This window comes from Panthera uncia, assembly GCF_023721935.1.
Source record: "Panthera uncia isolate 11264 chromosome A1 unlocalized genomic scaffold, Puncia_PCG_1.0 HiC_scaffold_17, whole genome shotgun sequence".
Taxonomy (NCBI): Eukaryota; Metazoa; Chordata; class Mammalia; order Carnivora; family Felidae; genus Panthera; species Panthera uncia.
Genome location: NW_026057577.1, coordinates 33,951,267 through 33,966,558, shown reverse-complemented (window position 1 = coordinate 33,966,558; position 15,292 = coordinate 33,951,267). Strand labels below are relative to the sequence as shown.

Genomic DNA, 15,292 nt, shown 5'->3' with positions numbered 1-15,292 from the left:
TTAAAAAATGTGATCAGTTGCCTTGGAGACAGAACAGCAGCAACTCTGCTCTAATTATAAGACAATTTTTAAATTATTTTTATTTTTAAGATTAAGCAGCCTCATTGACAATCCAGAAACAGTCTTTGCTGACTCTGGATACACACACATAAAATGGTTAAAAGTGATTCCCCAATTTTCAATGACAAGTTGGGAAAAAAGAACATGTTCACAGCTGCAGCTGTATCCCTCTGTCCTCTTTTTCAAAAAATCATTTTGCTACCAAGTCATTCACCAAACCACAAGGAAAGACAATTTTTCAAAAAGCCATCAAAATCCAGAAACAGGGATCTAGGAATCAAGCCAAAATTATCCCCCAAAATAGTGCTGTTGCAAAAAAGGGTAGGAAGCCAAATTTCCATAGCTCATTAGAGAAGACCTTTAAAAAGAATTCAGAAAATTAGGACTCAAACTACAATGGTGGGGAGTTCAAAATAGAGGTAATTTTTAAAAATGCAGCTTGTTCAGCTTGGGAATATATTAGGCTTTCTCCTATTCCAGCATAAATAAAAATATGAGCTGGAGTTAATATTAAAATTGTCCTTACTAATGGAAGGTAGGGCATGAGTGAAGGGAGACAGCGTAGAACAAAGGGTAGCAAAGACAAGTCATTTTGAATCTAGGCTCTACCACCCAGAAGAGCTGAATAGGACTGAAATTCTTCTGAGCCAGTATCATTAAATTCTAGACTGGGCTCAAAACCAGTGAACTATACACCACTAATAAATACCAGCTGGCCCACAGTGTTTTTGGCATTAAAAAGATTTTTTAAATTATCTATAAATTTCTATTCGGAAAAGCAGATCAAAATGACACTGGGTCATCCAATCAGTTACTGAGTAAAAGGGATTCCTCAAAGAAAAGTCACTTGGCAGAAACTTAGGGTGAAAGGAACATGACCTGGAGTAAATGAGATCAGGCTCTTGGTACAATTTTAATAAGGCTTCTTTCTACCTACCCCAGTCATAAGGAGCAGTACTGAGGGGACTCCCCCATAATGTCTTAGAGGGATGCTTTCAGATAAAAAGGTCTATAACTTTAACTCTTGACTCCTCTCTTCACCTAAAGCTTGGGGAAGAAAATAAATATTTACTTTTTAACTATTCAGAGCTTCGGGCACACTGTAGTATTTAATATTCTCTAGTTTTCATTGAACCTTTGGCTTATAATTTTCTCTATGTTACACTGAAAAACGTGTGCATGTGCCTTTATCAGTAGTACCACATGGAAATATAAACCTTGTTCTTCCACATCTTCTACAAAGGATGAGTGCATAAATGGTACCCTAAATATCCTGCAAAACTATTTTGTGTACTTGACACAAGATTTGGGTAAACCATTCCATTTCCTTATCTTGAGCAGGAGTTAACTAGTCTTCAATCTCATCTTCCCAAATATCTCCATTAACATCCACAGCATGGAACAACCTGGAAGTATAAAATAAGGTACATTTTTATGCACTTGGAAAAAATATAATCTCTTTCCTTCTCTCCAAATTACCTTCTGCACTCTTCTGATAACATCTTTGAACAGCTTTTCCTTTCTCTCAATCACTACACTGAGGAGGGCTGAAATATGGGTCCCTCTGAACAAGCTGTCTTAAAGTTTACAAGAATAGCCCTTTTCGGATCCAGACAAACTCTTTAAGGCCAAGGATTAACAATAAGGGGAAATGGGTATCAAAAACCTGATACTCAATGTATACAGTAAATGGAATAAACCAGGATTAGGGAAGTCAGGCAATCCAGAAGAAGGTGAACTCTTCTAAACCACTGTAACTCTATTACACGTGAGTCACTCTACTCTGCCTCATCACCCTTGCATTCTCCACTGGTAGAATGCTTTATAGTTGCCAACTCGTTTTTCTTTCCAATGTTACCTAAAATTCATGTAATTTTCAACACTAGATTTACAATGGTTCACGGAGAGAACCTGTTTCTTCAACTTTTCTTACAGTTAGGTAACACCAATGATTTTAGGTACTATACATATGCCTCTTAAGAAAAATCATAAACTGACACTGAAATGATAGCTGTTGAAAAACAGGATATTTTCACTGTGCCAAGACATCACCCCAGATATTACTTACTAATCACACACACAAAAAAAACCAAAACCTTACATTTTTTAAAAATATATTTGAGAGAGCATAGCAGGGGCAGACAGAGGCAAGATTCCCAAGCAGGCTCCACAGCACCAGCACAGAGCCCAATGTGGGGCTCAAACTCAGGAACCTCAGGAACTGTGAGATCATGACCTGAGCTGAAGTCAGACGCCTAACCCCTGAGCCACACAGGCATGCCAAGAAAATTTACAATTACAATGGAGCAAGCAACAGAACTGAGCAGCATACTAACAATGGGAGAGCCTGACAGTACAGACCTAATGCGATATAAAATGAAGTACACAAGTATTCTTGTCAAAAATGTTAACTCTAAATATATTCAAACTCAGTCTAGACCTAACTTCCAATTTACAGGAAAGAGAGAGGACAGAGTAACTAAAAGACAACATGGAGAAAGAAAACTCTAGAAAGTAAGATGTTCTATAGGACAAGTGGCCTGGACTCTCTAAAATGTCAATGTTTTCCTCAATGCATCCAACAAAAAAGGGTGAGCAGGGCCACCTGGATGGCTTAATCGGTTAAGTGTCCAACTCTTAATTTTGGCTCAGGTCATGATCTTAAGGTTGGTGATTCTGAGCTCCATGTCAGACTCTGCACTGACAGTGAGGACCCTGCTTGGGATTCCCTTTCCTTCTCTTTCTGCCCCTCCCCTGCTCACGTGCACACTGTCTAAATAAATAAATCTTTAACCTTTTTTTTTTTTTTTTTTTTTTTAAAGTGGAAGGGGCCCCTGGGTAGCTCAGTTGGTTAAGCCTCCGACTTTGGCTCAGGTCATGATCTCGCAGTTTGTGGGTTCCAGCCCCAAGTTGGGCTCTGTGCTGACAGCTCAGAACCTAGAGCCTGCTTCAGATTCTGTGTCTCCCTCCCTCTCTCTCTATCCCTCTCCTGCTTGTGTGCTCTCTCTCAAAAATAAATAAACTTAAAAAATAAAAAAGTGGGAAAAACTCTTCTCTATTAAGAGACTAGAAAGACAAAGCCAAATAAAATCTTTGAATTTGATTATATTGTGGCTCAATAACACAGCTTTAAAAGATATTTTTAGGAGTCATTGGGAAGTTTTAAATATGTTTATTAGGAGGTAATATGCCACCATCACTAAATTTCTTTAAGTACTATGTTATATAGAAGAATTTTCTTATTTTAGGTGATAATGTGGAAGTATTTAGAGATAAAGTATCCTATCTCCAACTTAGAGTCAAGTATTAGAAAATAAATACGGCAAAATACTATCAATTGTTCATTTTGGTAGAAGATATCCTATTAACCATAGTCTTTCAACTTTTATTTATGTTTGAAATTTTTCACTGAGGAGGATAAAAAATAAAATTTCCCAGTGGCATATTTTCAACATAAACTCACAAGAAAATATAGAAGTCCATATATGTGAGAAAATATATAAGAGAATTCTCTACGAAAAATGGTCCAAAATCTGTTTCTGAGACTACAGGATTATGTATACGTACCGATTAAAACACGGGGAAGCAGGATCAGTGAAATGTTTATAAGGGTTTGCTCTAGAGAGAGAACCCATGCAAATCCAACAGAAATATTGCATACATCCAGTACATGTCATCTTGTTACAACCATCTAATTTCTGGTGGGAAAGATGGAAAGAGAAAAATACCAGGGCTATTAAAGCAAAAGGAAAGCACATGCCAAAAAGATTCAGTACAATGTCCTCCTCGACTTCTCCTTTTACCCCGTGCAGGGTTTAAATACGCAGGGAACATGCTGTAACTATTACACATTACAAGTAGAATATAGAAAATATTCAGCAGGTGTACCTACAACTAGATACTTAGCAAAACTTTTCTGATCAACAGGAGATACAAACCAAATGTGTATATTATACGTGGAACGTGTAGTTTAATCTAAGTAAACATTTGGTATCAAGTCCTCGACTCTAACATAGGGCTGAGGCACGTCTGAAGTGGTTCAACAGAATGCCAGTTTCCTTAGTGGAGTAACTGGAAAATCACCACCAGGTTCAGTTCAGGTATAACGGATCAGAATGGGAGAACCAAATGCAAAGATAAATTCTGATTTTAAAACATTAAGATTGTGTCAAGAAGCAATACATTTAAATGTCTATTTTGGCTCAAGTTAATAGGAAAATGTCATTTCCTAAGTGTTTACTTCGTACGCAGGTGTGTTAAATTCCCGGATAATTAGTTCTAAGAAGCCAGGCGTGAGTTTTTATATCATGGAGATGAGGTAAGAGTTTATTGTAGCTCTACTGTGGCTTCGTCATAACCCATTCCATTTTGATGTGAAACAATGTGAGAATAATTTTCACTTTGTGAAAGCATTTTGAAAAGGAAGTCTACATCCACTTAAGATCAATATTTAGTAGTGAATTTGCATGTTCCAAGTAAGGTTTGATAAATATGTTTCCCTAGTCATAAACAATAGGCTTCTTCAGGCAATCGTAACGAGCTTGCAAATCTGTCTGCCAAGTCTGTCCCGAACCTTTACCTCTATGGGAGTCCCACAACACGGGCAGCTCTTTGAGTTCTTTTCTAGCCATTCCTTACTTTCCATCTCTTCCAGCGCCTTCTGAATCACCCTCTTGCCATACCTCTGTTCCAAAAATCTTTTATTGGCCTCATCTGCTTGCAGGTACTCATTTCGTAGGTCTATTAATTTCTCTGGAAAGTGAAATGGAAAATTAACTTTTATACAACTTTGCAAAGCTGACTAAAAACCATTTAAAAATGGTCATAACCCTTTGATTATTCAATAATGTTATTACTGGGACTTTAATCATAAGGAAATAATCCAAAATGAAGTTATATGCACAGAGATGCATGTAACAATGGCAAACAAATTAAAGTCCAAGGGAATAACCACAAGTGAAAGGGCCAGTTAATGACATCATTTTTAGTTATTAAAAACTTATAAATGAGGGGCGCCTGGGTGGCTCAGTCGGTTAAGCGGCCGACTTCAGCTCAGGTCATGAGCTCGCGGTCCGTGAGTTCGAGCCCCGCGTCAGGCTCTGTGCTGACAGCTCAGAGCCTGGAGCCTGTTTCAGATTCTGTGTCTCCCTCTCTCTGACCCTCCCCCGTTCATGCTCTGTCTCTGTCTCAAAAATGAATAAACGTTAAAAAAAAAATTAAAAAAAAAAAACTTATAAATGAGATGGCTACAACTCAACTAAAATACTCATTACAGAATCCAGAAAAGGGCATATTTTAGGTTATAACTAGGTAAAAATGACACATGTACAAATAACAAAGAACATAGAAGAATCCTCCAGCTAGAGAAGTTGGACTTGCTCAAGGTATTAGAATAAGAGGCCATCTTTCTCGTTGACTTTGAGTTAATAATGTTGACATGTTTGTGCAACCAGCGGCATACTGTTAAAGAATGACTTAGCTAAAAGACACAAAGGTTGAAACACACACTCATTTTCCATGAAGTCAGCATCATTCACCCTTTGATAATAACAAGGCCTACCAAATAAACAAAAGTATCTTTGGCTTAAGAGCTAAGACTCTTCGATTCTGTATACAACAAAAGTCAACAAATAAAACTTGCCACCCACAGGTACTGCAAAGTCCCTCCTGTCAACGTTTCCCCTTGATATTCTTCTCTCTGGCTGCACAGCTCTAGCACTTAACTCAAATGTAACAGGCAGCCAGTCCCAAAGGCTTTACTTGCAGACAAAGGCTTTTGTTCACATTCTATTACCTTAGTTTTTCAACATTTTCATTGAAAACCTCTCTCAATAACGTTATAATTATTTTATTAGTTTATTTTCCTCATACTCATTAGAGGTCTTTTTATGTAGTGAATCTTTTGGGGAAGCTTTCTCTCTCTGTATCGTACATTCCCATGGCTCCATCACCTCTACTTAGAAGCTGCAGACCTGTATCTTTTTATCCTGTCATTTTTATCCCTCTAAAAATTCAAAGCACTTTTGTGTTCCCAGATATCTTAAGAGCAAAGATTATTGCACTAAAGTTCTCAAAATAATTGTTAGTATTTTATGTATTTTATATAGTACTATCCAATATATAGATATACAGGCATGAATAGATACAGAAAGGGATTCTTAATTTTGCTGAAGCCCCCAAGCCCCTTTGATTTCTTCCACAAATGTTATGAAACACCTGAAACACACCTCAGCTCCTCAATGATAAGGTTATACAAGTCTAAAGCAAAGGCTTCTATTATACTCTGGTGAAGTCTCCATCCCATCTGCCCATATCTACTATAATACTCTGCTCTAGGCAAACTGGAAGTATTCACTCATTCTCCCCTTAGGGTTACTTTCTTGGAGATACTGACACTCTGTTTACGATAGCAATTAGGAACCACAGTAATAATGGCATTAATGGTTACCATTTTGCATTTTACACATATTAGCTCGTCATTCCCAAACTATGTTGAAGAACCAGTATTTCCCCCACCACTCTGCCAAGGACCAGTATTTTCACAAAATACAATCAAATGAATTATTAGACAAATAATAAGACAAAAAAACCTAAGCTTAAATTTTTATTAGATCGGACATAAAATTACTCTGTGAAATCACTGTACCTTTCTAGACCTCTCAATTTATTTATCTTGTCACAGACCAGTTTAACAACAATACCAACTTCGAGGAGCACTACAATAGTTTATTTTATCCTGACAATAGCCCTATGAATAGTAGCTATTATCATTATCCCTGTTAGTCTGAGAAAGACTAAGCCATCAAAGTCCAGTCAAACTGAGGTCAACGCCTGATTTCTCAATCCTTATTTAGATCAGAATTAGCAAACAGGTTCCACCTCCTGTGTCCACTTTAATAAATGGTGGCTTTCTGAAGCGTTATGTGTTGAGGAAGATTCTGAGACTTTCCTGGGCTCAGTGACAAAGAACTTGATGACTGATCAGATGTATGTGCCATGGAAACAAGAGTGGCAGCTAAGATAGTCTGCACTTGCCAACTAGGAGCTACATTATTCCACGTTCATAGATAGAAATGACCTTGCCATTCCTTCTCTGTAATGGTCCCCTGGTATCTGCATGGCCGTTTCCTTAGTTCCTTCTTCAAGTCTTTACTCAAACCGCTTTGCCAGAGAGGCCTTCCCCTGGTTTCCCTAAGTATAAAACCTCAAGCCACTTCATATTCTGTTCCTGCTTTATTTTTTTTCCTCCATAGCACTTATAACCATCTAATATTATTGTTCTGTTTGCCTACCCATTAAAATATAAGTTCCATGAGGGTATTTGGTCACTACGATACCCCAGAGCCTAGGACAGTAACTGAAACAAAAATATCTGTTGAAGGAACACTTCCAAATGGAAGGACTGAAGTGATAAGGATTTTTTTTTGGCGGGGGGGGGGGGGGGGGGGGGGGGGGGTGGCATAGAGGATAGGAGGACTGAGTTGACACAGTTAACACTTACCAGCAGTTACCTTACATGGAGAGACCCCGTGGTAAGTCAATCTGCACAAGGTACAGAAGGCAAAATTGCAACTAGAGCAGATGCCCATGGTGCAACCGGGCTCCTGCATCACAGGCAACTGGCAGCAGGGGCGGGGACAATACACCACATCTGCCATCAAGTCCAAGGTGGACTGGAGGAGAAGGCGGTCATAGCGGGCAAATAACTCTGTTTCCACTAGCTCTTTGACCTGGAGGGAAAAATAAACCACGCAAGTTTAATGATGCCCAAACGGTTCTGATTCTGGGGAGATCCTTAAAATGCCGGTGCTAAGTTCACATGAATCAAAACACTCTATCTCACTTCAAAATCAAACCAAATGTGACAAGTCTAGACCCTGACTGAGGTGGTAGTTATATGGGTCTACACATGTGTGAAAGCTGAGCCAACGTACACTTTAAATGGGTATAGTGGGGGCGCCTGGGTGGCTCAGTCAGTTGCACGTCTCACTTCGGCTCAGGTCATCATCTCACAGTGGTCTGTGAGTTTGAGCCCCACGCTGGGCTCTGTGCTGACAGCTCAGAACCTGGAGCCTGCTTCGGATTCTGTGTCTCCCTCTCTCTCTGCCCCTCCCCTGCTCAAGCTCTGTCTCTGTCTCTCTCAAAAGTGAATAAACATTAAAAAACAAAAAATGGGTATAGTGATGGCTTAACAAAGTTGATTTAAAAAAAAGAGTCAAGCCAAGTACCCTGTCCCTGATTGTTACCCATTCCAAGGATATGCTCTTCAGATCCAAACCTCACACAAAGGCAGGCTAGTGATTCTCCAGGGTTGATGGGATCCCAGCAGATAAACAAAGTAAATCACCAGAACACTTTATAATTACTTTTCTAACACTCATCTCTGCCAAGAACTGCCCATTCCAAGTCCAGCAAAGGAAGCATTTACACTGGCTTCAACAATAAGACCCCAGCATTCTTGATGGATACAGTGAAACTATTTGTGGGCTGGCTCCAAGGCCTCAGCCTGGCCTGATGAGCCCTAGCAAGGAAAATCCTGAGAAAACATCTCCCTTTGGGAAAGAGAAACAGGAGGCAGCTTTGAAGAGAGTAGAGGATTACCTGACCAGGAGTGGCCACCGAAGGGCACTTGGGTTCTGGGCAGTTGAGGCACTGAACTTGGCCATCTCTGATCTGGATTTCAAAGTAGTCCTTTAGACAGGCTTTGCAGTACACGTGCCTGCACTCCAGGAAGTACATGCATTCGCTACCCAGCTTCTCACAGAAACAGATATTGCACAGGAACAATTTACTGTTAAAGCATTTAATCTGCTGAGCTTGATCGAAGTCCAAGATTTCCTGGATCAGACTCGACAGCGATTCCACATCCTGCACCGCTCGCTCATCCACAACTTCCTCTTGGTCAACATCGGATCCAGCAGCTCCTCCAAAAGCTAGCTCTGTGCTGGGGGAGGCTTGAGCCATCCTTCTCTGCACCTTTTTCTGAGAACCCATCTTGAGCTCAAAAGGAGAGACAATATTCAGGTATGCTAAGGTCTCTTCCTTAAGAAACTGCATCCAAGCGAACAGGACCACGCTGCCACGGTGTTCTTCCCACAGGTTGTCTAAGTGCTTGCAAAGAGCAGACAGCTAGGAGGAAACACACGAGGGTGCTGGTGAGTTTGGAAAGAGGAGGATACTGTCAACTCCTCATTTCTCTTGAAATCTTTTTAACCTCTAAGTTAGGCCCTTACAATTCCAAACATGTTTTTTGTTTGTTTGTTTTACTGCTGTGATAAACTGTGCTGGAAAGAGAGTAAGAATATTCTTATATTCTTAAACTATCCAACAATGTGAGTCACAGCAGAAAACAAAGTCAAAAACTAAAAGAAGTACCATGAAAACAAGAGACATGGCAAGGCTGTGAAGGGCACAGGTTTACATAGGGGCCACTGAGGTGGAGAAGTTTTCGATTCTTTATTTGTTCTTTGTTTTAGTGTTGCTACATATCTCATGTAGGAGAAAGAGAGCTAATTTTAAAATGAACTATTTCTATTCCTTTGGAGTCCTAGCCCTGTAGGTACCCTGCATAATAGAAAGAGGGCAGTTTAAAAATATCGTCCAAGTTTTTAATTCTAGCTTTCAGTCCTATCAAACAGCCAACTCAAGAGAAAGAGTCACTAACAGAATCCAACCTCAGAATCCTTGTTATTCAGATTTATAAGCTGGTTTTAACTAAGCAATCTGAGCTTACACCAGATCCTGGTTAATGAAGGGACACAGAATGCTATGGAACCTGGACACGATTATAAGCCCTCAACATGATTCGGCTGCCATAGGGAAAGCTCACACTCTCTAAGCTGAGCAACCAAATTTAAACTACTTCGACTTTTCCTCTTTAAAGGTGGTGTGTTCAATTTGAAAGGCAAATGTAAGAGGATTTTCCATTAGAAATGTAAAATATTGGTAAGTAGAGCTCAGGAATTATAAGCAGCTTTTCTTTTTAGCTAAACACAAAAAAATAAGCCTTCCAGATGCAGACAAATTTTGTAAATCTAAATAACAAGTGAAAAAGGACCACATTTTCTGTTCCTTGCTCTGCACAGTGCCATTCACTAAACCCTATATAAGCACGAACTTAAACACTTCCTGAACTTGAAAACTTAGGATGTTAAATACCATTCAAAACGCTTTTTCACATGTACATGAATATGCTTATAAGATCAATCATACTTTTGAGAAACCTGCTGAAATGTGTAAAATGTACTAAATACGAAAAGGGAAACTCTGAGTGCTATTTGGGCCACCAAGTCCAATGAAGAACCATTCTCAATCCTCTTTTTCTCTCCACCCCTTCTCAAAAGGGGCAGCTGGGGTACACATAAATGTAAGGAGGAAAGAATAAGAGAGAGACTGTGTATGTGTATGTGTATGTATATATATCAGGGGAGGCATAATGGAAAATACTATGAGGTTAAACCCACTTCCCTTCTACCAACCCCAATCCAGTGACAGACAGGACCATGTGTCAACTTCACTATCAACAGGTGACATTCACAATGTCAAGGAAGCAGGGCCCAGCAACCAACAAGAATTGAACCAAGAAGGAATACAAGGCCAATTAAAAGATCAATTATACGCATAACAATTTATCTGACAGGGAATCCTACTGTTATTTCAGCTGTAACACATAAAATAACAAACAACCCTCCTCTCCCCACACTCCCAAAAGCCAGCAGTAAGGAGATGCTACTTGGCTGGAATCTGAAACTGCAGCCATGCACTCAGTTTATCTGTCCTTGTTCTGTGCTTGTGTGTAAGTGTGTGCACACAGGCATGGATACAAAGTATCAAAAGCTCTCTGGAGAAATGTGATTATAAATATCTAAATAATTCAGTCAGCTTTCAGTGATCTAAATGTCAAACAGCCTTGACATTCTTGGGCAAATAATCCACTGTCTTGCATGTATTGCCTCTGGCCCAGATATCAGAATGTAAGGTAATAATACTCTTTTCTATTCTACATGTATTATCCTTCTGTAAAATTTAATTTTGTTTTTAAACCATAAGCTCAATTTTACAAAAGCACTCAAAGATTAGACTAGTCAGTGGGGTGGAATAAAAACTCCATGATCAAACAGGAAAAACTGACAAGCTGTTCCTTGAGGTCAAGGAACTCTGACAGCTTTTGTCTTAATATACATCAGCCTATCAATCTTCATCACGACTTGTAGAAAAGTAGCTGCTATTGATCCATTATCTATCTCAGAGGGCTTTATATTAGCTTCAAGTCATACTTATGTCTCAATCAAGAGTCGAGGTTATTACTTGAAAAGGATATATAAGCCGGAGGAAATGAAGGCTTCATAATACAAGGTTCGTAATATAAGGTCTCAAACCTTCGTGAGATAGAAGGTACAGGAAGAGATAGGAGACCTCTTCGTGACATTGGAGATACATACACATTTCTAGTTGTGTGTATTTACATCCATGTGAGACCAGTCAACAATTATTTGTTATTAACATACAGATCTCTAGAAATAAAAGCACTTATTCTGTTTACGTAGCTAATTTGTTTATTGTAACTACATCAGCACAACTTTAGCCCTCCTAATTACAGTTAAATCTTTGATTTAAGGAATGGATAAGAAACTAAGAAAAAAAAGGCATACCAACATCTAAGGAAAACGAGAAGGACCTTATAGTCTCTATTACAATACAGATTAGATGGGAAAAATAGCAAGAGAAGAAAAAATATATATACTTGATTAAAAATTACTCATACTGCAATTCACAATGATCAGTCATCCTAATTACTGCCGTTCCTTTCTAAAACACCACTTTCAATTCATTAACATCAGGTTTCATGAAGGCAAGGGGAAAAAATTACAAAATCAAAGCCATTTGTTCTTCATGCACTGAATTCAAGATCATCAAGGTAGTAGTCTTCAATTAAAGATGATTTTTTAACTTTCTAAAAATGGATAGGAGAAATTAAGTTTCGGGTCTAACCTGAGTTGGTGACAGCCATTTGCCACTAAGTGTGAATGAAGGTGGGGAGGAGGATGGATAATCTGGTGGCAGTTCAAAGTTCAGCACAAGTGGAGGCAGAAAGCAAATGGTGTATTCAAAGCCACTATTCTGGAGACACTCATTTGAATTGCCTGAACCAAAAACAAAAATTAGAAAGAATCAGTCGGTCAACACTTGAGTGTCCATTACTATTGAGCAGGTGCTCAAGAAAGACTAACGCTTTAGCGGAGGGGATAAAAACCCTCCCCCAAAGCACCTTCTATTTCCTAATTATAACTTCATAGCCACCACCTTTAAAAAAAAGAAAAAAAAAATCTTATAAGCCCCTGAAAAATCTAAGCACCATGACATTTCTAAGGAAGACACATAACTTACTCTTGTACATACTTGTGAGTACAATTCCTAACACTAGTAAGTAATACACAATGTTTTCTTTTGTTGTTGTTTTACAGTAGATGATTAAAGACACTATCTAGAGAAAAGGATTTTTATTTCTATCCAAGAGCTATGACCTACTTAGACCAGCACGTGCCAACTTCCCATGAATCATAGTTGGGACAATTTGTGCCAACACAACGATCTCAGGCTCGAGGGCAAGATACAGCACACAACACTCTCACGAAGTTTCATTTTAGATTATTACACTTACTTTCTTTACTCAAGGCCTTTATAGTAGAAACATTTTGAGAAAGTGTGCATCAAAGTCTTCTGTGAACGTCTGTATCAAAAGCAGCAATTTTTTATTTTTGTGTGTGTTTTTTTTCTGAAGCAAAAGGTCACAGAGTAACAGCACGTCACAGGCTTATGGTAGTTGAAATGATTCTGGAAACCAAATAGTATTGACAACCACCATGGTACTTTAAAACTTTCCAAGCGTTTTCATGTACATGATGTCATTTTCTCTTTTATTATTCCTGTTTAACAACTAATGACTCATAGCTGATAAACTGCTAGTTAGAAGATTAGGATGCATGAAATATGCGGGATAATATCCCAATTCAGTGGTCAAAAGGCAAATCAAATTGAAAACTATGCACCCTCAGTCCAATTTTCAATTAAAACAGGAACATGCATTAAATCTGTAATACTACCATCTATCACCAATGCCTATAAACACAAGATGGTAAATAATTTAGGGTACACTAAGAAATTGAGAATAACTTTTATTTAGAAAAATCTGTTTAAGAGAGTATTATTAACTAACCGCTCACGAATATCTTGAAATTCTGCGGCAAGTCCAAATAGATCCTGGTTTCTCCACCTTGGACAGACTCTGCTTTCCTAAATTCATCTCCATCGTAAATACTCGCCAGGGCCAGCAACTCATCCTCCTGAGCTTCTCGGTCTTCTGACGACATTTAATTTTCTGGAGCTGAAGTTAAGTTAATCCAAATCAGTTAAGAATAGAAAAGGCAGAGAGTTTGGAAAAATCTAGGGGCAATCCCCACCCTCACCCCCCAAAAAAGGTTAAAGTTGCACCCAAAAAACTGCAAAGAATTAACCAATACTATCAATCTTCTGCTCAACTAAAAGTGATAGACACATCTAATACTCCAGTACCTTTGCAATAGTAACAGCTTTTTAAAAAATGATGATTGTGGTGCTTCTAAGTGCTGACTGTAACAGACATCAGAAATTTAGGGAAAAAAGGCATGATCTAAAAATTTTTTAAAAATTTTCAAATTATTCTGACTTGTCCACCAATCCTAGCAAATTGCCTTGCTCACAAAATTAGTCAAAGTAGGGACCCCTGGGGGGCTTAGTCGGCTGAGTGTCTGACTCTTGATTTAGGCTCAGGTCATGATCCCAGGGTCATGGGATCAAGCCCTGTACTAAGCATGGAGCTTGCTTTTGAGATTCTCTCTCTCCCTCGGCCCCTCCTCTGCTCACACTCTTAAAAAAAAAAAAAAAAAAAAAAAAGTCAAAGTATAGGTAATATACTTACTAAAAACAAATGAATTATTTATTATTTTTTTTAAGTTTTATTTATTTAAGTAATCTCTACACCCAACGTGGGGCTTGAAGTAGCAACTCCGAGATCAAGAACCATAAATTGCTCCAACCAAGCCATTCAGGCACCCCTAAATGAATTTTCTAAATCCCTAAAAGTCTCTAGGGCAGGTTTTCTTCAACCTCGGTACTACTAACCTTTTGGAACAAACAATTCTTTGTAGTAGGAGGCTATCCTGAGCCTTACAGGATATGTACCAGCATCCCTGGCTTCAATCTACTAAATTTTTCTTTAATGTTTATTTATTATTAAGAGACAGAGAGAGACAGAGCATGAGCATGGAAGGGGCAGAGAGAGGGGGAGACACAGCATCTGAAGCAGAGACTCCAGGCTCTGAGCTATCAGCAGAGCCCAACACAGGGCTCAAACCCACAAACCACGAGATCATGACCTGAGCTGAAGTCAGACAGTTAACCAACTGAGCGACCTAGGCGCCCCCCAGCTTCAACCTACAATATGCCAACAGTGTGCTTCCCCCTCAACATAGTCAAATGTGCCCCCCAGGGGTGCAGTGGGGGATGGCTCCCAGTTCAGAACACCCTGTTCTAGAGAATGCTACAGGGACAGATACTATATAAGAGGGTTAGATAACTGAGGAAGCAGCAAAATAACATCAAATTTTTATATTTTTTAATGTTTATTTATTTCGAGAGACAGAGAGCACACACGTGCCCAAGTGGGGGAGGGGCAGAGAGAGAGAGGGAGAGAGAGAATCCCATGCAGGCTCCACACTGTCAGTGCAGAGCCCAACAGGGAGCTCAATCTTACTCACCAGGAGATGACGACCTGAGCTGTTATCAAGAGTCAGATGCTCAGGTGCCCCTAACATTAAACTTTTAAAATACCACCAGACTTATTAAAAATAATTTTAAGATCTACCATTATTTCAGGTGAAACTGAGAATGAAAATATGCTATAATTAAAATGTAAAATCGATACTTTTTAATTGTAGCAACTGAAAGATGCACCACAATTTCAGATAATTTAAATGTGAAAAAATATGTAATGAGTATCTGCGAAAATTACTTTATTAAAACAAAAAATTACCATTCTGTCAATTAAAATACTGGACTATAACTGGATTTGCAAATGCCCCCTCTTGACTAACATTTTTTAATTTAAGCATACACAATTGCAAAGTTAGGACATTATAAAAGGTGACACTTCAAAATTTGAACAAATTCATTTAAAATGATTCCATTTAAAAAA

The 15,292-nt window shown here is 38.8% G+C and overlaps 1 protein-coding gene across 6 annotated transcripts in view; it reads right to left on the bottom strand.

Annotated features, from left to right (window-relative positions):
- Positions 1–51: 51 nt before the first annotated feature.
- The window catches only part of RNF14 (ring finger protein 14), a 20,922-nt gene continuing 5,681 nt past the window's right edge, over positions 52–15,292 (bottom strand). For 5 of the 6 annotated variants that reach the window (XM_049648504.1, XM_049648502.1, XM_049648503.1 and 2 more), the window contains 7 exons: positions 13,277–13,444; positions 12,052–12,203; positions 8,662–9,189; positions 7,562–7,790; positions 4,640–4,812; positions 3,628–3,758; positions 52–1,466 (listed from right to left, as the gene is read on the bottom strand). In XM_049648504.1, the coding sequence (XP_049504461.1) occupies positions 1,409–1,466; positions 3,628–3,758; positions 4,640–4,812; positions 7,562–7,790; positions 8,662–9,189; positions 12,052–12,203; positions 13,277–13,430 (1,425 nt within the window). In that variant the 5' untranslated portion in view covers positions 13,431–13,444 and the 3' untranslated portion in view covers positions 52–1,408. Of the gene's footprint in view, positions 1,467–3,627; positions 3,759–4,639; positions 4,813–7,561; positions 7,791–8,661; positions 9,190–12,051; positions 12,204–13,276; positions 13,445–15,292 lie in introns of those variants that run through there. The other variant, XM_049648506.1, reaches the window with a different exon arrangement.